General features: G+C 41.2%; 1 protein-coding gene and 1 long non-coding RNA gene across 2 annotated transcripts; both read left to right on the forward strand.

The window, feature by feature from the left end:
- Positions 1-643: 643 nt before the first annotated feature.
- LOC128541514 (uncharacterized) lies at positions 644-3498 on the forward strand. The gene is made up of 2 exons (XM_053511975.1): positions 644-654; positions 731-3498. The coding sequence occupies exon 2, from the start codon at positions 1899-1901 to the stop codon at positions 2943-2945; it is 1047 nt and encodes a 348-aa protein (XP_053367950.1). The 5' UTR covers positions 644-654; positions 731-1898; the 3' UTR covers positions 2946-3498.
- A 3446-nt stretch (positions 3499-6944) lies between these two features.
- Positions 6945-7673, forward strand: LOC128541580 (uncharacterized). Its single transcript, XR_008365639.1, has 3 exons — positions 6945-7364; positions 7432-7494; positions 7561-7673. It is a non-coding gene; the product is annotated as an uncharacterized LOC128541580 (long non-coding RNA).
- The last annotated feature ends 15967 nt before the right edge of the window (positions 7674-23640 follow it).

Below are 23640 nucleotides of genomic sequence, written 5' to 3' on the forward strand. Positions count from 1 at the left end.
TTTCTGAGCTCGTACAGGCAAAGGCTTTATCTTACCATAAATAGGGATAAAAGTCAAAGGAATCAATATTTCCAAGACATTCATGGATTCTGACATACATGTTGAAAAACAACTTTTTTGTTATTGTTTTTGACATTTTCACCATGAAAATTAAACATAAACTAATTTTGTATGTGTTATGTGGCAGGGTAAATATTTGTTTTGAAATGTGCTTCGTTGGGGGGTGTGGCTATCAGATTAATATGGGGAACGCAGTCTATTTAAGGACCCTTATTTTGACTAGTGGTGTTGTGTTTGTGGTGTCTGGGTCCTCTGCAACCTGGCGTGTCCCTTTTCGTTCCTGATCCCTGTTAAGGTAGGCTTGGGTTTTATTGACTGTGTAGCTAGGTGAATAGCTTAATGCTAATCAATGCTATTTACAGTTTAATTCTAGTGGAGGTGACGGCATGGACGTGTGGGCTATTCTCGGCGGAGCGCGCTTTTAGGTATGCCGGTATTCATAATAAATTGTTCTTATTTTGGCAGTAAGCATACTTAGTGTATTTTTATAGTATCAGCGGCGCTAGCGGGATCAAAAGGCCGGCCGGTAGATTGAGCTGCGGCATCGGCGGTGAGTACTCATGCAGCTTCGTGCGGGCGATTTGTCTAAACCAAGTAAGTATACATTTTGTGCTTGTCTTTCCATGTGGTCAATAGATGGAGGTTAATGTGTTTATTTTCCTCATGCTAGGAGTGTGGTGGACTATTATAATCTCCTCGCCTTATTCCTAGTCGATAATGCTAGCGGCGACGCCATTGCTGTTTTGCTTATGTGTAAGAAGATTGCTTGCTTGTGACTCGGCTGCTTTGTAGGCCGTGGGGCTGGTAGCTTCGGTGTGCATGCTGTTTAAGTTTCTTCTTGTTTTCTTATTCTTACTTTTGATTGGTTTTTGTTTTTGTTTTGTGTGAATGAAATTGTCTTTCTTGGCTGATTGTTTTGCATGTCTGTTTTGTGTATTCTGTTGTGACGGCGCGAATGCTTGTGTTGTCGTTGTCCTTTTTTTCTGTTATGTTAATTTGGTGCGTTTAGGCACCGGTCTCGGTCGTATATAGGATCGGGAGGCGATTTGGTGTCCTCCTCCATATGCTACTGAGTCTGTGAAATTGTTTATTTTGTTTTGTTTATGTATGATGTGATTATTGTTTAGTGGGAATTGTGTGGACTTTACACAATTGTGTTCGCTTTGTGTGTGTGGTGTGTGTGTGTTCTTCTCTTTTCTTATTGTTTTGATTAGGAGCCAGGCACTAAGCAGGACAGAGGAAGCTGGCTGCATGCATTTGTGGTGTGTGCTTCACCGATTGCAAGGGTGTCAACATAATTCTTTCTTGTAGTGAGTGCATGACACTTAATTTGATGTGGATTTGTGGTGTTTTTAAATGATTTTCTGAGCTGCAGCCGGCCTGCTTTGTCCTGTATGTTTCTGTTCCCCTTTTTCTTTCTCCGTCCCAGAGGACTGTTTTTAAAAATTAATATTTGTTAATTGCTTCTGGGTTTCTTGTGAGCAAATAGATAATTGTCTGTTTTTAATAAATAAATCATCCTTTTTGTACTGCTACCCACGTCTCAAGTACTCATTATTCTTGCCTTTGATAGGTGGAGCTTACCTGTGTGTCTTTATTGGGAGTATTTCCCTGGCGCCCCACCAGGGTGGCGTAGTCGGATTAAATTAATTTTGTAAATTCCCGCCTTTCGGGATATAACGGTTGCCACATTTTGGCGTAGTCGGCAGGATACACCTGGTAAGGCAGGGAATTTTCTTGAGTCGTGGGTAGATTTATATTTGGTGATTTGTTTTTTTTTTTTTTTGTTTTTTTCCCATAAGCAAAACAGCAGTGTGCTTTAGATTTCGTGGGCAAGTATGGAGGATGAGATGCAGGAGTTGCGAGAACTGGTGGTCCAGTTGAGGACGGACAATGACCGTTTGCGTCGTGAGCGTGAGCTTTCCGGTTCCAATGCTGTCCCTGTTGCTGCTGTAACCACACCTGGCCCATCCCAGCCAGCGGAGGTCGATTTAGTGGCACCGGAACGATTTGTTTTTGTGCCTAGGGATCGGCGGTGTCCAAAATTTTGTGGTAAATCGGGTATAGGCATTGAGGAGTGGGTGGAGGAGGCCGAAGCATGTATGCGGGTTCGTTGTTTGTCTAAGGCTGATAGGGCATTTTTCCTCTTTGACCACTTGGAAGGTGAAGCCCGGGAGGAGATTAGACATCGTCCCAGTGGGGAACGGGGAGATCCGGACAAGATTATTATGATTTTACGTGAGCTGTATGGTTGCTCTCAGTCATATGTAGCGCTCCAAGAAGCCTTTTTCTCCAGGAAGCAGCAAGATGGGGAATCTTTGTTAGAGTTTTCCCTGGTTTTGATGTCTCTCCTTGAGAGGGTTAAACAACAGTCGGCCAATGCTATTCCTAATTCCGATATTGTGTTGCGTGATCAGTTTGTAGAGTATGTTGCTGATAGTGCCCTCCGCCGGGAATTGAAGCAGTTAGTCCGTCGTCAGCCCGCCATTACATTATTGGAGGTACGGGGTGAAGCAATTAGGTGGGAACGAGAAGGGATGCCAGGAGGGGCGAGGGGTAGAAGTCAGTCCGTCCCAATGGCATATGGCATCCAGTACGGGGTGCAAGGGCATTCTCACTCAGAGCTGAGGGAGTTGCGGGAGATGCTGCAATTGCAGCAGCAGCAGCTGGATCGGCTTACTCGAAGTGTTGCAGATATGCGGTTTCCTCAGCGGGCTCGCCGGCCCTCTCGTGCTGAAGTGTTACTTTGTCACCGGTGTCAAAAACCAGGTCACGTTGCCCGTGAATGTGATGGAGAACGTGTTCGTTCTCCCTCCTTAGCTCGCCGCGAGTCACCTTCTTCGACAAGGGTTGGACCAACTTTTGTTCAGCCGTCGGAAAACTAGGTCCCACCGAGCTGCTGAGTCACCGTTCGGTAGGGAAAGACACTGACTCAATGACGTTAACTTCTTTGCCACATTTAATGGCATCATGTCCACACCTTGTTGTTTGTATGGGAGGTGTACAAGTACCCTGTTTGATCGATACTGGCTCTATGGTATCTACGATTACGGAAAGTTGTTTTGTGGAACTCTTTGTACCATTGGGCCAGGATCGTCTCCGGGCATGTCACTGGTTGCAGCTTCAGGCGGCCAATGGATCGTTAATTCCGTACGTTGGTTATGTTGAGTTGGATGTGGAGCTTTGTGGCCAGGTAATTTCAGGGTGTGGCGTATTGGTTGTTAGAGATCCCCCTAAGGGCACTGGTGCTCGAGTCCCTGGGATCTTGGGGATGAATGTTTTAAGTCGGTGTTATCAGGAGCTCTTTGGGTTGCACGGTGCTGCCCTTTTTGATGCACTACCTGTGTCAGAGGCCTCCCAGTTGGTGGTCCAAGCATTACAACATTGTCATGAGGTAGATGCCACCCCTCAGGCAATTGGAAAGGTGCGATTGCGGGGTCGTCATGGCTGTTGCATTCCAGGCGGCACTATGAAAGTGGTGGCCGCTACTTGTTCTGAGCATTTCGCTGGGGGAACTGTGCTTTTCGAACCCCCAGAAACAGGGCTGCCTGCTGGACTTTTGGCATCTGCTGCCTTGCTACGAGTGACTCGGGGTACAGTTTATGTACCTGTTGTCAACGTAGGTAAGACTGACATAATGCTTTTTCGGAACTCCGTTTTGGGCACCCTGCACCCGGCATTTATGGTGAGCTTGCCTAGTGGTGTTTCAGAATGTAGTTCAGTTGCTGTGTCCGTAAATTTACAGACTTCTGTTGTTCTTCCTTCAGTAGTGGAACAAATCAAGAGTCTTGATCTGTCTGTGCTGTCAGAGTCTGAACAGAACCAGGTAAGATCCCTGTTGTTAAAATTTCATACAGTTTTCTCTGCGCACGAAGGTGACTTGGGATGTACACAGCTTATTTCTCATGACATCCCTTTGACAGACTCGGTCCCAGTTCGTCAACGGTATCGGCGGATACCACCGTCAGAGTATGATGTGGTGAAAACGCACATAAACCAGCTACTAGAAAACAACATTATTCGAGAGAGTTGTAGTCCATATGCCTCTCCTATTGTGTTGGTCAAAAAGAAGGATGGGACCATGCGCATGTGTGTTGATTATCGTCAGCTGAATGCAAAAACCCGAAAAGATGCCTTTCCTTTGCCACGGATAGAGGAAACCTTGGATTCACTGACGGGGGCCCGGTGGTTTTCCACCATGGACCTCGCCAGTGGTTATAATCAGGTTTCTGTTACTGAGGCGGATAGACATAAGACTGCCTTTTGTACACCTTTCGGTCTGTTTGAATGGAATCATATGCCATTTGGGCTCTGCAATGCCCCAGGCACCTTCCAGAGGCTGATGGAGAGGTTGTTTGGGGATCAGCAGTGCCAGTCCCTTCTTTTATACTTGGATGACATAGTGGTGTTTTCTTCTTCCGTTGCACAACATCTGGATAGGTTGGAGGTGGTTCTGAGTCGACTGGAGCGAGAGGGGCTAAAGGCAAAGCTAGCCAAGTGTGCGTTTTTCCAACGGGAGGTAAGTTATTTGGGACACATAATTTCGGCCCAGGGGGTGTCGACAGACCCAAGTAAGATAGAGGCGGTAAAACAATGGCAACGTCCTACAGGGGTGGCAGAGCTTCGGTCATTTCTGGGGTTTGCCAGTTATTATCGGAGGTTTGTAGAAGGCTTTGCCAAGTTGGCAGCTCCTCTACATCGTTTAGTAGCTGAATTTGCGGGTCGTAAGTCCAGGGGTCGAGCAGAGTCGAGGTTTGGGGTGGCTTGGACAGAGCAGTGCCAGGTGAACTTTGAGGAACTGAAGATCAGGCTCACTTCCGCCCCAGTGTTGGCGTATGCTGATTTCTCCCTTCCCTTTATCTTGGAAGTGGACGCTAGTCATGGAGGGTTGGGAGCAGTTCTGTCCCAGGAACAGGGAGGAAAGGTGCGGCCTATAGCCTATGCTAGTCGCAGTCTTAGGCCCACTGAGCGCAACATGTCAAACTATAGTTCCATGAAGTTGGAATTTTTGGCGCTCAAGTGGGCCATGACTGAAAAGTTTAGAGAATATTTGCTGGGGCAGAGGTGTGTCGTCTTTACCGATAATAACCCCCTTAGCCACCTGGCTACGGCTAAGCTCGGGGCCACAGAGCAGCGGTGGGCGGCGCAGTTGGCCTCTTTTGATTTTGAGCTAAGGTATCGTTCTGGGAGGAGCAACCGGAATGCGGATGCCCTTTCGCGACAGGGTCCTTCCAGTCAGGGTGATTTGGCGGGGGTACTACCTGGCATAGCGCTTCCCACTGCGGTACAGCAGGCTGGTGAGGTGGGGATGGTTTCTCAAGCAGCAGTTATGGTGCTGCCTGGTTTGGCTGTGGACATGCAGTCATTACAGGATGAGGACCCTGTTATAGGGGAAGTGTTAAGGTTTTGGAGGCGAGGAGCCCCACCTAATTCAGAGGAACGTCGACAGCTACCCAAGGCTGTGGTAACTCTTTTGCGACAATGGGGTCGGCTGTGTGAGAAGGACGGGGTATTGTACCGCCGAGTGTTTCGTTCTGATGGGGGAGAGGAGGTGTTGCAAGTGGTGTTACCAGCACTATTGCGTCACGAGGTACTGACACAGTTACATCAGGAGCACGGGCACCAGGGGGTGGAACGCACCACTGAGCTGGTGCGACAGCGTTGTTTTTGGCCAGGCCTGACAGCCGATGTGGTACAATGGTGTCGAGAGTGCGAAAGGTGTCAGGCTTCAAAGGATACGCGACATCTTCCCAATAGTTTTATGGGTCATTTGTTGGCCTCGAGGCCGAATGAAATACTTGCCCTTGATTTCACTGTATTAGAACCTACCCGGTCAGGATTGGAAAACGTGCTGGTAATAACAGATGTTTTTACAAAATATACCTTGGCTGTACCTACACGAGACCAACGGGCAGAGACAGTGGCCCAGGTTTTGGTGGCGGAGTGGTTTTACAAGTTTGGCGTCCCTAGTCGGATTCATTCAGATCAGGGCCGTAATTTTGAGTCTTCCTTGGTACAGCAGCTTTGTGCACTGTATAAGGTGGAAAAATCGCGTACCACTCCTTACCATCCAGCAGGGAATGGGCAGTGCGAGCGTTTTAACAGGACTTTGCACAACCTTTTGCGTGCCCTGCCTGTGTCTAGAAAAAGGGACTGGGCCTTGTGCCTTCCACAAGTGCTGTTTTATTATAACACTACCCCTCATCAGACGACTGGTGAGTCCCCATTCTTTTTAATGTTTGGGCAAGAACCAAGACTCCCTGTGGACTTCCTCCTGGGTAGGGGCCAGGAGGTTGTAGTTGGTGGTGTGCATGAGTGGATGAGGGAGCACCAGGCTAGGCTTCGGGTGGCATTTGAGGGGGCACGGGGAAGACTGGAAGCTGCAGCAGGTCGTCGCAAAGCACAACACGATGCTCATGTCCATGATACACCACTGGGGGAGGGTCAGTTGGTTTATCTGCGGGAGTATGGCGCTAGAGGTCGTCATAAAATTCAGGATCTGTGGAGCCCTGTGGTGTATCAGGTGGTTAGAGCCCCTAAGGAGGGTGGGGCAGTATATGCCATCGCACCAGTGGATGATCTGGGGAAGGTTAGATGTGTCCATCGGTCTGCCTTGAAGGCCCGGATCCGGAAGGATAGTGCGGTTTCAGTCTCTCCCTGTTTCCCCCCTTTGGAGACCAAGGTGTCGACACCAGAAGCCTTAGAGGAAGAAATTGATTTGTTTATGGTGGTGCCAGAATTTCCTCCGGTACAGGTTTCCCGGGATACTATTAGGTCACCTAGTAGGCCTGCAAATGCTGACGTGGGGACCACAGTTGTTGGAGGCCCTGAGGCTCCGAACTCTGCAGTAAGTGTATTACCGGGGCCTGTGCATTTGTCAGGGAGTCAGTTAAGTGGTCCGAGTACTTCTCTGCGGAGAACAGGGCGGACTACCGCAGGCCATCATTCAAATCTGCACCGGTTACCCCGTGCTGCAGCCGAAGGCATGAGGACGGCTGTAACGCCAAGCCCTGTCTCAAATAAAATTTCTGTTTGGTTTAGGCCATGGGACATGGATACGGAGTAATCTAAGGGTATGGGTCCTTTAGTCATCGTCGGGACGCCGATAAAAAAAAATAGGGGGTAGAATGTGGCAGGGTAAATATTTGTTTTGAAATGTGCTTCGTTGGGGGGTGTGGCTATCAGATTAATATGGGGAACGCAGTCTATTTAAGGACCCTTATTTTGACTAGTGGTGTTGTGTTTGTGGTGTCTGGGTCCTCTGCAACCTGGCGTGTCCCTTTTCGTTCCTGATCCCTGTTAAGGTAGGCTTGGGTTTTATTGACTGTGTAGCTAGGTGAATAGCTTAATGCTAATCAATGCTATTTACAGTTTAATTCTAGTGGAGGTGACGGCATGGACGTGTGGGCTATTCTCGGCGGAGCGCGCTTTTAGGTATGCCGGTATTCATAATAAATTGTTCTTATTTTGGCAGTAAGCATACTTAGTGTATTTTTATAGTATCAGCGGCGCTAGCGGGATCAAAAGGCCGGCCGGTAGATTGAGCTGCGGCATCGGCGGTGAGTACTCATGCAGCTTCGTGCGGGCGATTTGTCTAAACCAAGTAAGTATACATTTTGTGCTTGTCTTTCCATGTGGTCAATAGATGGAGGTTAATGTGTTTATTTTCCTCATGCTAGGAGTGTGGTGGACTATTATAATCTCCTCGCCTTATTCCTAGTCGATAATGCTAGCGGCGACGCCATTGCTGTTTTGCTTATGTGTAAGAAGATTGCTTGCTTGTGACTCGGCTGCTTTGTAGGCCGTGGGGCTGGTAGCTTCGGTGTGCATGCTGTTTAAGTTTCTTCTTGTTTTCTTATTCTTACTTTTGATTGGTTTTTGTTTTTGTTTTGTGTGAATGAAATTGTCTTTCTTGGCTGATTGTTTTGCATGTCTGTTTTGTGTATTCTGTTGTGACGGCGCGAATGCTTGTGTTGTCGTTGTCCTTTTTTTCTGTTATGTTAATTTGGTGCGTTTAGGCACCGGTCTCGGTCGTATATAGGATCGGGAGGCGATTTGGTGTCCTCCTCCATATGCTACTGAGTCTGTGAAATTGTTTATTTTGTTTTGTTTATGTATGATGTGATTATTGTTTAGTGGGAATTGTGTGGACTTTACACAATTGTGTTCGCTTTGTGTGTGTGGTGTGTGTGTGTTCTTCTCTTTTCTTATTGTTTTGATTAGGAGCCAGGCACTAAGCAGGACAGAGGAAGCTGGCTGCATGCATTTGTGGTGTGTGCTTCACCGATTGCAAGGGTGTCAACATAATTCTTTCTTGTAGTGAGTGCATGACACTTAATTTGATGTGGATTTGTGGTGTTTTTAAATGATTTTCTGAGCTGCAGCCGGCCTGCTTTGTCCTGTATGTTTCTGTTCCCCTTTTTCTTTCTCCGTCCCAGAGGACTGTTTTTAAAAATTAATATTTGTTAATTGCTTCTGGGTTTCTTGTGAGCAAATAGATAATTGTCTGTTTTTAATAAATAAATCATCCTTTTTGTACTGCTACCCACGTCTCAAGTACTCATTATTCTTGCCTTTGATAGGTGGAGCTTACCTGTGTGTCTTTATTGGGAGTATTTCCCTGGCGCCCCACCAGGGTGGCGTAGTCGGATTAAATTAATTTTGTAAATTCCCGCCTTTCGGGATATAACGGTTGCCACAGTTACATGACAATACATTAGTAGTGTCAGAAAACCGCTTTCCTGAGCTCGTACAGCGCTAAGAACACGGCAAACGCTTTTTCTCACGGTCAGAAGCATAAGTGTCAAACGAATGATAATTTCCACTACATTCATGCAGTCTGACATGAATGTTAAAAAACAACTTTTTTGTTATTGTTTTTGACATTTTTACCATGAAAAATGAATAAGAACTACTAATGTATTGTCAAGTAGGTTTTTCATGACAATACATTACTAGTGGCAGAAAACCGCTTTCCTGAGCTCGTACAGCGCTAGGAACACAGCAAACGCTTTTTCTCACGGTCAGAAGCATAAATGTCAAACGAATGATAATTTCCACTACATTCATGCAGTCTGACATGCATGTTAAAAAACTAATTTTTTGTCATTGTTTTTGACATTTTCACCATGAAAAAATAATATAAACTTATTTTGTATGTGTTACATGACAATACATTAGTAGTGTCAGAAAACCGCTTTCCTGAGCTCGTACAGCGCTAAGAACACGGCAAAGGCTTTATCTCACGGTCAGGCGCATAAGACACATACGCATGACAATTTCCAACACATTCATGCAGTCTGACATGCATGTTAAAAAAAACTATTTTTTTGTTATTTTTGTTGACATTTTGATTATAAAAAAATTACATAAACTTATTTTGTATGTGTTACATGACAATACATTAGAAGTGTCAGGAAACCGCTTTCTGAGCTCGTACAGGCAAAGGCTTTATCTTACCATAAATAGGGATAAAAGTCAAAGGAATCAATATTTCCAACACATTCATGGATTCTGACATACACGTTGAAAAACAACTTTTTTGTTATTGTTTTTGACATTTTCACCATGAAAATTGAACATAAACTAATTTTGTATGTTCTTCATGACAATAGATTAGTAGTGTCAGAAAATCGCTTTCCTGAGCTCGTACAGCGCTAAGAACACGGCAAACGCTTTTTCTCACGGTCAGAAGCATAAATGTCAAACGAATGATAATTTCCACTACATTCATGCAGTCTGACATGAATGTTAAAAAACAACTTTTTTGTTATTGTTTTCGCCATTTTCACCATGAAAAAATAATATAAACTTATTTTGTATGTGTTACATGACAATACATTACTAGTGTCAGAAAACCGCTTTCCTGAGCTCGTACAGCGCTAAGAACACGGCAAACGCTTTTTCTCACGGTAAGAAGCATAAATGTCAAACGAATGATAATTTCCACTACCTACATGCAGTCTGACATGAATGTTGAAAAACAACTTTTTTGTTATTGTTTTTGACATTTTTACCATGAAAAATGAATAAGAACTACTAATGTATTGTCATGTAGGTTTTTCATGACAATACATTACTAGTGGCAGAAAACCGCTTTCCTGAGCTCGTACAGCGCTAGGAACACAGCAAACGCTTTTTATCACGGTCAGAAACATAAATGTCAAACGAATGATAATTTCCACTACATTCATGCAGTCTGACATGCATGTTAAAAAACTACTTTTTTGTCATTGTTTTTGACATTTTCACCATGAAAATTGAACATAAACTAATTTTGTATGTTCTTCATGACAATAGATTAGTAGTGTCAGAAAATCGCTTTCCTGAGCAGTCAGCAGTCTAAAAGTAAATTCCCAACACATTCATAAATTATGGTATACTTGTTTTTTTGTAATTTTCAACTTTTTATCCTAAAAAAATGCATATAAGCTCATTTTGTATGTTATACGTGTTGATGCATTAGTTGTGTAAGAAAACCGCTGCCCTGAGCTCGTACATCACATAAAGTCACATCTGGATCTTCTAGATCTAATCGAACTGAACTTTTTTAACTGGTCATTGGCCTTACTAAACTGGAGGTCAGATGTTTTAGGTCATTTGCAAAATCCACTCAATGGACATATACTCTCCACTCATTGCATATACTACTCCACACACACACACACACGCACACACACACACACACACACACACACACACACACACACTGTAAAAACCGTTCCTGTTAAAAAACATTAGATTAATGGCAGCACAGTCGGCAGCAATCTACTGTAATTTTACAGTACTCATACTGTTAAATTACAGTTTATTAATGTATACATAAAACACTTTATTTTTGTAATTTATACAATTTACAGTAGAATACTGGCAGCACAGACAACAGCAATTTACTGAAATTTTACAGTATACATTCATATTTATACAGTATGTATTTTACAGTAAAAATGTAATGCATAATCCCAGATTAACTTTTATTTTCTCTGTTAGTAAATAATATAATAACGAGATTTAAAATAAAAAAATCTACGATATAAATCTTATTATATTAAAAAATCCAAATAAAAGTAAAAAAGTATTGCTATATAAATATCTATAAAATATACAATAAACATGTCAGAAATGATATAAAACAAAAACCTTTATTAAAAATTGGAGTCAAAAAATCACCTAAGGAACGAGCCACCGAAAATAATTATGTAAAGTAAAAACAATAGCATAATATAAAAATTTTAAGTTGCAAATCAGAGGCATGATTATGGCAATTAATTTTTCTTGCATTAAATTGCATAATATCGGCTGCTCAAACCAAGGCAACACATAAAATTTTGTTAAAACACTACAAGCGTTTTAAATTGTAAAAGTGTTCAGTAATAATAACAATACAAGTAACACGAAAACAGTACAGTACATGTAACATTTTCCTATTTACTTTCTACGTGTCCTTGGCTCATTGGTTCGCTGCAGGTTTATTCCAGAGTTTATTGCAAAAACGCAGTAATTCAGAAACTTTCTCTAGAGTTGTCAGGCAACAATAACAACTCAGATGTTAAGGTGATATTCACACAGCACTGGCTAACAAAAACAGGTCCCAACCCATTTCTAACTTTAACAAAATTTGCTTAACAACTTTTCTGAAATTTAAAAGTTAGCCTCAAATATAATAAAAAATCATTAACTATATGATTAACTCCATAGTACCTGATCAGGATGAATAATAGTATTTAATTTTTAGTTATAAATAACTTTATAGATAGGAAATAACTTTGAACATGCAGTATTTAATCAATTCTATGAAAAGTTATATCTAAAGCCATAATAACTTCTGGGATTTGGGGATGACGACACTGTGTAATTGGCAGTTTGTTATACCACCTGTACAAATCTTTGCATCTAAACTTCAAATCATATATCAAGTGAATTAAATTCATGGTAATATATTTTATACACAAAAACAACCTGCTCCCTCACATTTTAAACAATGGGCCACCAAAATTCTGTCCATTAATAATGATGGTTAACATCTAACATGAAATAATGAACACTATTTAACATTAAAAAAGGCAATTTAAAACAATGTAATAAGGCTTGATGAGAGCAAAATCCATAAAAATATAAATGCTCAAGTTACTCACATGTCAGCACTGAAGTATGTTCTAAACACATGTTCACAAACTTGTTAAGCTGACAGAGCCCACCGCATACCTGCATCCAAACCCGCTTCAGGTCAGCGACCTCGGCCGGTCATTCTCCGTGTGCACCGGTACCAGGTTAAAGACCTTCTGGTTCGGGAGGCTCGGCGGAGAGGGAAGCTGGAATACCGCGGTCAGCAAGTTCGTATCGTGGAAGACTACGCTCCCGAAGTTTTAAGCCAGCGAGCCGAGTATAGAGACGTTATGTCTGAGTTATACAACCGTGGACTCCGGCCTTCTCTCCTGTATCCAGCACGGCTCCGGATAACTCTCTCTACCGGACAGAAGAAGTGGCTTCGCTCGGTAGAAGAGGCGCAGAAACACATAGACAGTCTGCCGAAAACTACGTAGTGCATTATAGTTTTATTTCTTTTTAATACTACAATTCTCAGGAAAGTACCCTTTTTAACTTTAAATCCAGCCATTTTTACGTTTTTTCCTGGTAAGAGTATTGTGTTAAACACGTGTAGTTGTTGTTGGTTTTCTATTATTATTTTCTCTATTTCTAGTCACGTGTAATTTACATGTCTGTTTATTTTTTTAGAGTTACAATGTGACGTGGGGGGAGGGGGGTTGTTTTGTGTTTTTCTCTTATTGAGAGATTTCATTATTGGAGTGGGGAAATGTTTTATTTATATATTTAATTCTTAGTTTTTGTAAACTGTGTCGGAGCAGAAGATGGTGTGGTTAGCGGCAGGAAGATTGGTTAGGTGGAAAATGGAAGGATGGAAGAGCTTGCTGCTTTGTTTCCTAGCAGCTATCTTTGTTTGTTTGGGGGTAGTGGGGTGTGTGGGGGAGGGGTGTGTGGGGCAGGGGTGGGGGTTCTCCAAAGCCAGTATTGTGTTAGTTCAGTATACACGGTGTATCTTTGATAGGTTGCTCTGTGTTTTACACTTCTGTTTTAGGACTGACGCTGGGCATTTCATTATTATTTATGTTTATCTACCTGCATCTCCTCTCAGGGAGAATGAATAGTTCTTTAAACTTTGTGAGCTGGAATGTTAAGGGTTTAAACCATCCGGTCAAAAGAAGGAAGGTGCTCTCACACCTTAAACAACTTAACACTGCCATCGCATTTTTACAAGAAACTCACATTCGCAGTTCCGATAATTCTCGTCTTATGTCGCGTTGGGGAGGGCAGCACTACCACTCGACCTTTCAGGCCAAAGCTAGGGGTGTCTCAATTCTCATTAATCCAAACATTTCTTTTGAGCAGCATAATATTATTGCAGATATACATGGTCGTTATATCATTGTTTCAGGGAAGTTATTTAATACTAATGTAGTGTTGGCTAATTTATATGCCCCTAATTACGATGACGTTTCCTTCTTTGAACATTTCTTCTCTGTTCTACCAGATCTGAGCTCATACTCTCTCATATTAGGGGGAGATTTTAACTGCTGTTTAGATCCATCACTTGACAGGTCATCTCCCAATCCTATACCTCTGAGTAAATCCGCCATGCTACTTCAGTCCTATCTTTGCAGTTTTGGTATCTCTGACATATGGCGCTTCCTTAATCCAAAAAAGAGAGAATACTCCTTTTTCTCACATGTTCACCATACTTTCTCCAGAATTGATTATTTCTTTTTAGATAATCAACTGATCCCCATGGTTAGCTCCTGCGCTTATCAGAGCATTGTGATATCGGATCATGCACCAGTTGTTATGTCTATAAAGCTCCCCAATCTTCCTCAAATTAATAAACATTGGCGCTTTAATTCTTCATTATTGATAGAGAATGATTTTAAAAAATTTATGGAAGACCAGATAGTTTTTTTCTTGAACACAAATGAAACACCTGAAGTGTCATGTTTAACTGTTTGGGATGCTCTAAAAGCCTACCTCAGGGGACAGATAATTTCGTATACTGCAAATATGAAAAGGAAGGCATATAAAGAACGAAAAGATTTGACCAACCAAATTAAAGAAATCGATCAGCAGTATGCTCTATTTAAAAACCCTGATCTGTATAAAAAACGCATAGAATTGCAAACTAATTTTGAACTCATCTCGACGCATGTAATCGAATGCCAATTATTAAAGAGTAGGAGCCAATTTTACATTCATGGTGATAAATCTGGGAAACTTTTAGCTAATCAGTTAAGAGGTTTTAGAGCACAACAACACATTACAAAAATTCAGATGGAGGATGGTACCATTACTACTGACCATTCTAAAATTAATGATGCATTCAAGAATTTTTATTCTCGATTATATACTTCTGAGTTTCCAAAGGACTGTAATTCACTTGAGAATTTCTTGAATCAACTAGATATCCCAACACTGTCCCCTGATTTTAGATTAAGATTAGAAGAGCCCATATCACAAGAGGAGATTAGTTCCGCTATCTCATCATTGCAATCTGGTAAGTCCCCGGGTCCTGATGGCTTCCCTGTAGAGTTTTTTAAATCTTTCTCCTCATACCTTGCACCACAACTAGCTTTGGTTCTTTCTGAATCTTTTAAGCAAGGTAAGATGCCTGCGTCATTTAATGAGGCTCGCATCACTCTTATAGCAAAGAGAGATAAAGACCCAACAGAGTGCTCTTCATATAGACCAATCTCTCTTCTCAACGTGGATGTTAAAATCCTTGCTAAAGTCTTGGCTCGAAGATTAGAGATTGTTTTACCCTCTATTATATCTGAGGACCAGACCGGTTTCGTCAAAAATCGCTTTTCTTACTCTAACATTCGACGTCTTATGGATGTCCTGTACACACCATCAGAGGGGATCCCTGAGTGTGTCCTTTCTTTAGATGCTGAAAAGGCTTTTGATCGTGTGGAATGGGAGTATTTATTTAGGGCTTTAGAAAAATTTAATTTTGGTCCAAGTTTTATTACTTGGGTTAAATTATTATATTCAAACCCTACTGCCTCAGTTCTGACAAATGCTCAGCAGTCCCAACCATTCAGCCTTCAGCGGGGAACTCGTCAGGGGTGTCCTCTTAGCCCATTGCTCTTTAACCTTGCCATTGAGCCACTAGCAATTGCATTCCGCAGTTGTAGGGATATATCTGGGATTTGGAGGCAGGGAGAAGAACATAAAGTTTCCCTTTATGCAGATGATCTTCTACTTTTTATATCAAATCCAATCTCCTCCCTTCCACCTGTGCTGTCATTGCTTAGTGAATTTAGCTACTTTTCAGGGTATAAATTGAATTTGCGCAAAAGTGAACTTTTTCTGCTTAATAATACAGCAGTAACAACTGGTATGTACAATTTTCCATTCAAGATAGTGAAAAATCAGTTTACCTATCTCGGTATTACAATCACAAGGAAACATAAACACCTTTTTAAAGAAAATTTTACTAGGTTGTTAACCCAAACTAAAAAGGACTTGGAAAAATGGTCACCACTGTCCATGTCCCTGGTGGGCCGCATTAATGCCATTAAAATGAGTATTCTTCCTAAATTTTTATATCTCTTTCAGTCTGTACCTGTTTTCATTCCCAAATCTTACTTTGGTGCTTTAGACTCAATTATATCCTCTTACCTTTGGAAAGGTAAACATCCACGATTAAATAAGTCCCTACTTCAAAGATCTAAAAGAGATGGTGGCATGGCTCTGCCTAATTTTCGCTTTTACTACTGGGCAGCAAACATTCGATCTGTCATCTTTTGGGCATATTTTCATAACCAACCTAATCGGCCTGCCTGGGTGGAAATGGAGATAAAGTCTGTCAAAAATCTCTCTGTCTCTGCACTCCTTGGATCTGCACTCCCCATCCCCTCAATAAAATTAATCAATAACTCAGTTGTTAGGCACACCTTGAGAGTATGGGCTCAGTTCAGAAAGCACTGCGGTCTTCTGGGCTTCTCTCTGTCCAGTCCTATTGTCTCTAACCATCTCTTCCAACCCTCCTTACATGACTCAGTGTTTCAGGAATGGTACAACAAGGGTATCAAGCTTTGCAAAGATCTGTTTGTTGACCATAAGTTTGCATCGTTTGAGCAGCTTTCTGAAAGGTTTAACCTACCCAATTCAAACTTTTTCAGATACCTGCAAGTAAGACACTTCATTCGCTCTTTAATACCGAACTTCCCTGAAGCTCCTGCTGCAAATATTATAGATAATCTCCTATGTTTGTCCCCGCTGCGTAAAGGCCTAATATCCACTATTTATGGTGGATTGATGGGTTTGAGTTACACCCCTTTAAGTAAAATTAAAACTGCTTGGGAGAAAGATTTAAATCTCTCGCTGTCAGATGATACTTGGAATTCAATTCTTAAACTTGTCAATTCAACTTCCTTATGTGCTCGCCACTCTTTATTACAGTTTAAGGTTGTACACAGGGCTCATTTCTCCAAACTTAAACTTTCCCGTTTTTACCCAGACATTGATCCTTGTTGTGAGAAATGTAAAAGTGGAGAGGCGTCTCTTATTCATATGTACTGGACATGCCCGAATTTGGAAAAATTCTGGAGGGATGTTTTTAAAACCTTGTCGTACATATTGAAATGTAACCTTGAACCAGATCCTCTGATCGCTCTCTTTGGTGTCACTGGAGAGGAAGACAAGCGTTTAACTCCAGCTAAACAGCGTTTGTTATCTTTTGCGACACTCCTGGCCAGGCGTTCTCTTTTATTCAAATGGAAGGATGCCACTTCACCCACTCACGCCCAGTGGCTCAGAGATATTATGTCTTGTCTGTCCCTGGAGAAGATCCACTACTCAATCCATTATCCAGACTTAAAATTCCAACAGGTGTGGGGGCCCTTCCTTCGCTTTTTTCATATACATCTATAGTTTGATTCCTTTTCTATTTAATCGTTTGTTTGTTTGTTCTTTTTTCTCTTTTTGTTGTTGTACACAAAACTAAAAGACTTCCAGCTCCAGGTTCTTTTTTCTTTTTTTAGTTTCTCTCCTTTGTTGTGCCTGGCGTCTAGCCTTTCCTTGTACTTGTAAAGCTGGCTTGGAGCTAGGGAGGGGTGGGGTGGGTGTTATAGGGATTTATAAGGAGGTTTTTAACATTACATGTCTACCCTGTAATATCCCTGTTATAAAATCAATAAAAATATTTTTAAAAAAAAAAAAAAAAAAAAAAAACTTGTTAAGCATCAACATCATGCATTGGTTCTGGTACTACAACCTTTATGAATAAAATACTGTCAAGCAAATAAAGAAAAAGGTTTAAATTACTGTTCAGTTTGTTGGTGCAGATGCCGATAATCGCAGAGTTGAAGACGAAGGACTTCCTCGTGCGTCCTCTTGAGAATGAAAGCTTTATAAATAAGTAATGACATTTGCACCAAGTTCACATATACTTATACACTATCACATACATGTCAAACTCTGTACACTTCTAAATGTCATCAAACTGAATAATTTTCACTGAATACCATTGGCCTAACTCAACAGGAGGTCGGATATTTTCGGACAATAGAAAAATCAACACGCAATACACAGACACACACACACACACACACACACACACTACAGACATACTCTACAAACAAACACATACTACACACACTAAACTCTATGTACACTTCACACACACACACACACACACACAAACAAACACACAAATGAAATAGGTAGTTGGGCACGCTCATTGTTGCTTGTAACTATTTTTCTCCTTTTTATTTTTAAGGCCATAAGGATAACCTCTTGGCTTCAACCTTCAGAGGATGGTCCTTGGGGAACTCCTAGACTCCTAGACTTTTTTGAGTGAGGCTCTGGGTCCTTAGGGCTTGCTCTGAAAACATGACTCTGCATTTCAACAAAGATACTACTATGAAACGCTCACCAACTAGCACATCACACAGCGCTTCGGCCACACATACAAACACACACACACAGACACACACACACACACACACACACACACACACACACACACACACACACCACACAAGCATATCATATACACACACATGTCTTACACACATCAGATATCCTATACAAACACCACCTGTTCAAACAGCTGCGCCATTACAGTCAGCACCCAACCTGTCCCACATTAAGTGACAGATAGCAATAGATAGCAATCCAGAAGGACACGTCCAGACATGACGATACCCTAAACTTAAAAAGGCACATATGTTGTAAGTGGCGATGGCACAAGTGCTTGGGCCAGTTCTTCATTCAACTATTTTTCTTCTTTTTTTTTTAAGTCTGCAGGGCCAACGTCTTAGTTTTTATCTTTAAAGAGGTCCTTGGTGGACTACCAGACTGGGGTGTAATATGTGCCGCCCTGGGAACCATGAGTGTTTCTCACCTGACCGTGCATGCAGGATCCCCATCGTGATTTTGAAGTTCTGCACAGACCTGGCTTAAGCGAGCTTGAGGAGGTGTTTATTTTTTACTCAGTAGTAAATTTGATTTAAAATGTAGTGAAGTACAATACTTTAAACAAAACATACTTAAGTAAAAGTAAAATTACAGATTTTAAAAACTACTTTAAAAAGTAGAAGTACACAAAAAATTTACTCAATTACAGTAATGCGAGTAAATGTAATTCATTACTTTTCGACTTTGCATATTACACACACACACACACACACACACACTACACACACACACACACACAAACACACGCAATAGTCATGATGCGTCCAACTATGATGATGCCTTAAACTTATGCCATTTTTAGTGACATCAGTGTCCGAGCAACGTCCTCATAAAGCACACAGGTTGTGCTGTGCTCCAGTTGGAGGACGGTTAGACCCCTCACGCCTGTAAGACCCTTCAAATCTCTAAGACACTGATATTACCCGATGGCACTGGTGCTTGGGCACGCTCATTGTTGCGTGCAACTATATTTCTGCTTTTTATTTTAAAAGGCCACAGTGCCAACTTCTTGCCATTCATCTTCAGAGCAAGAAATACCTACTATAGCCTAGTATGGTAAATGTATTTCATCTATCATGGCTCCTTAGATGTGAAAGGCTTTGTGTTTTTGATCAACTGACCAGTGTTTACAGTTGATGCTTCAGGGACACCTGGTTCTGAAGCAGATAAAACCTGGCCAATAGAAGTCATCTCTGCTCTTCAGAACTGTTTTGAAAACACTGACTAAACCATGTTTAGGAAAGCTGCAACTTAAGGCAACTTCACTGACTTGGAGGAGTACACGACATCAGTGACTAGCTACATCCAGTACATCACTGGCGCCAGTCTCTGCAAAAACATTATCTCATGAACAAAGCAGAAACTGTGGATTTACTGTGGATGTGCATGCACTTCTGAAGACCCAAGCCATCAGAGTGGGGGGCAAGGTGGCCCTAAGAACAGCAAGGGCCAAACTTTCCTGGGCCATGAGAGAGGTCCAGAGAATCCCAAACCACTTCAGGGACAGCGATGACATACGGCGCATGTGGCAGGGCATACAAGCCATCACCAACTACAAGACATCATCACCTGCCTATGATAGTGACGGCTCCCATCCAGATGAACAGCTTCTACCCTCAGTTCGACATGCAGAACAACGTGTCGGCGAGGAAGACCTACCCTCCTAACAACAACCAGGTGCTGTGTCTTATCACAGCTGATGTGAGGAAACCGCTATGCAGAGTAGTGTTAATTTTGTCAGCTATTTTTAATTGTAGTCTTAGTTCTGGGATAAATGTCCCTGATAGTTTTTTATCATATTTAGTCAATTGTATCCTATTTTTATTTAGTCAAGTTTTAGTCGACTAAAAGTCTGGACATTTTAGTATACTTTTAGTCAATGAAAATGAACATTTTAACGATAAGATTATTATTAATGAACTCTACAGTCAATCTACTCTAGCCAAAACCCATTTTTTAACAAAATAATTATCTTAACATTTTAAAATGTATCTTTTTATCAATACTATCATTCCCTAACACCTGACCGGGAAGCTGAACTCGTTGGGCCTGAATGCCCCACTCTGAACGACGTTCTCTAATCTGGACCTTTCTGACCGGAAGCCTTCAGTCAGTAGGTATGGATCAGGAACTGTACCTCCCACACCACCACACTGAGTTTTGTGTCTCAGTCTCCTGCTGATTATACTGCTCACTTATGACTGTAAGCGACACACAGTTCCAACCACATCAAGTTTGTTGATGACACGACTGTGGTGGGTCTCATCAGCAAGAACGACAAGTCAGCATACAGAGAGGAAGTACAGAGGCTAACGGACTGGTGTAGGGACAACAACCTGTATCTAAATGTGGCTAAAACAAAAGCATTGGTTGGTGACTTCAGGAGGACATGGAGAGACCACTGTGCGCTGAACATCAACAGCTCCTCTGAGGAGATTGACCATCTGAAGGAGAACCTCAGATGGACCATCACCAGCTCCTTGCACAAGAAAGCCCCAAAAAGTCTTCTCTTCCTGAGAAGGCTGAGAAAGGCCTAGCTTTCACCACTGATCCTTACCACTTTCTATAGAGCCGTAATTCTCAAAGTGTGGTGCAAATAAATTAATTAATACAAGTAAATTAAAATAACATCAAAGAAAAAATGGAACCGTAGTGCAACAATAACGGTTTAACGTCGGCATGTTAATTGCAGAGGAACAATATATAAGGAAACATTCAGTAATATATATTTAATTTCATTTATTCCAATGTGTATGCTGATGTTTATGTATTTTTGTTAAAAATGTTTATTTTATCAGGCAGTACTAGTCTGGCATTTCTAGTTTCCAGTGTGGCAACAAAGTTGCTTTTTGATCCTTCAGGCGCTGAACAGAAGGAAAGATCAATATCGTTCTACGCTTTTTGTTGGTGTGCAGCACTTGAGCTAAAACTATGACATCATAGCGCGCATGTCATAGTGCCCAGAGAAAATCCAATGCAAGTTTATAAAACCAGAAATGTGTCCCTCTCCCTAGTGGTTGTGGAAGTATGATGCCTGAAATTAACTTAAACAGATGTGTAGCAAAGGTAATCCATTGAGCAGAATGTTTTAAAAACACTGTTTTTTAATTTCAAGTGTGGGGAACGTTTTTTTCTGGGCATAAAAAAAAATCAGTTTTCCCTTCCAACTGGCTGTGGAAGAATCAGGGATGTCTGAAATTTACTCAGACACAAGTATCTGAAACAAGGGTAAAACAGCATAGCAAAGGTAATACTGCAAGGTATTGAAGCTTACAGGCTCATTCCACCATGCTTTCTAACAGCTTACAGTCTGCACACATGGACCTGTTTACAAACATCTATTCAAAACCTTACACATACAAATTCTTTAAATCAGACATTGTTTACAGTTTTTACACTTTACAATATTTTCTTTTGCACTACTACCATACTGCTGCTATTTGTGTGTGATGTGAGCTTTAGTGTGTGATGTAGTGTACAAATAAACACCTGGTTGGGTTATTTTGATTTATTTGATTAGATTTATTCTTTATTCTCTCTCAAACAGCAGCCTGCAAAAGGTTCAAAATATTACTGTTATTGTGTCACAAAGTGTAGTTTTAAGAGTTGTTTAGATGAAAATGCAAGCTATTAGTTATTATAGTTATTGAAGCATTATTTAGTAGTCTATTTTTAAAAAATTGTCTCATTTTCGTAGATTTGAGCTCCAGGCAATCACCAGACGCTCTGCACTCATGTTGCCTCTTATTACACCCATTGATGCCTCACCATGAAAAGAACTTCTAAAAACTACCCCTGGCTATAATGTCTCTGTAGTGGTTAAAACTGAGGATTTATTTAATTTTGAGTATTTCTAACTGCAAATCTTTGGTATAATACAGTTATGATGTAATATATCACAGCTGTGTGACGCATCCTATACGCTGCATTCCATGTGGAATATACCTGGTGTCCTCAAACCCTCAAGCATGCACTTCCAAGCTAAGTTTGTTCCTTGCATTTTTGCAATTGAGAAACGGCATAACGAACTTTCTGGATTCTTCACTTCTGAAGTAAGGGGCACGCCACTCAAAACTGGGACTATTTTATGGTAAGTTAATATGAATTTTTACCTAAATTTTAAATGTTGTGGTAGAAGCAAGCTCATTTCCTGTTTATTTACTTTCACACTGTTGCACTTTGATATGAAGGTGTGGGGAGTTCATGTTTTTATATTCTGTGCCAATAGTCAATTATACTGTATGTCAGTGGTTCTCAAACATTTTCTGTTATTCCCCACTTAAGGGGGTGGGCGAATTTTTAAGCCCCAACAAAATAATAACAAAATTAGCCAAGTTTACTATTTATTGAAATATCAATTTCTAAACCAATAAGATCAAGTAACAGATAAAATACACGTGCAGTTGTTATAACAAAGTATTCCTTACTTCGTCTTACTGGGTCTCGTGCTGTCTGCTGCCAGCGGTTTAAGACACATAACACACACGATATTGATCTTTCCTTCTGTTCAGCGCCTGAAGGATCAAAAAGCAACTTTGTTGCCACACTGAAAACTAGAAATGCCAGACTAGTACTGCCTGATAAAATAGTAATTTTTAACCAAAATACATAAACATCAGCATACACAATGGAAAAAATGAAATTACACATATAATACCGAATGTTTTCTTATATATTGGTCCTCTGCAATTAACATGCCTTCGTTAAACCGTTATTGTTGCATTATGGTTTCATTTTTTCTCTGATGTTATTTTAATTTACTTCTGTTAATGATCTATTTCTTTGCGTGTGATTGTTTAGTTTCGAGTGGTTGCGAGGCGTTGAAAAAAGCAAATTCCAACATGGTCCAATTTTTAAAAAGTTGTCACAGGTATTAGAAAAGAATAAAAAAAGTGTTAAAGAATGTATATAGCTTTAGGAGTACTTATATATTATGGGCCAGGGGTAGCTCAGTGGTTAAGGCATTGGACTATGGTTCAGAAGATCCCCGGTTCAAACCCCACAACCACCAAGTTGCCACTGTTGGGCCCTTGAGCAAGGCCCTTAACCCTCAAATGCTCATATGTATAAAGCGATAAAAATGTAAGTTGCTCTGGATAAGAGTGTCTGCCAAATGTATGAAACCTTTTGTGATGGCTCACAGTTTAAAGAAAATAGCTGTTTGTCTGGAGATGATAAAAGAATCTCTCTTATACTATATTGATGATTTTAAGGTGTGTAATTGACTCAGAACATCTCGAAAAAAATCATAAAATTACTGTTGTCTATTGGGCAAATATTCGCAGTGTATCGCATTTCTCTTTGAAATCCATATATTTGGCTGTGCTTTGTAAAGCAAATGATGCAAAGAAGCATGGATTTTCTCAAATGCTTGAACCATTGTTAACTGATCTGGAGAGTTTGGAGGAAGATTGTGTTTTTGTGGCACTGTTTTCTGTGTGATTGCTGACAGTCTTGGGGCCCATGCAGTTGGAGGGTTTTTTCGAAAACTTTACCAGATCACATATCTACAGATTTTGTACTGGGGGATGGTCCCAATTCCAAAAGTTGGAGGTTAGAGCTGGTGCCTTTTTTTCCAAGACCTAAACAAGA

This window comes from Clarias gariepinus, chromosome 14 (genome assembly GCF_024256425.1).
Source record: "Clarias gariepinus isolate MV-2021 ecotype Netherlands chromosome 14, CGAR_prim_01v2, whole genome shotgun sequence".
NCBI lineage: Eukaryota > Metazoa > Chordata > Actinopteri > Siluriformes > Clariidae > Clarias > Clarias gariepinus.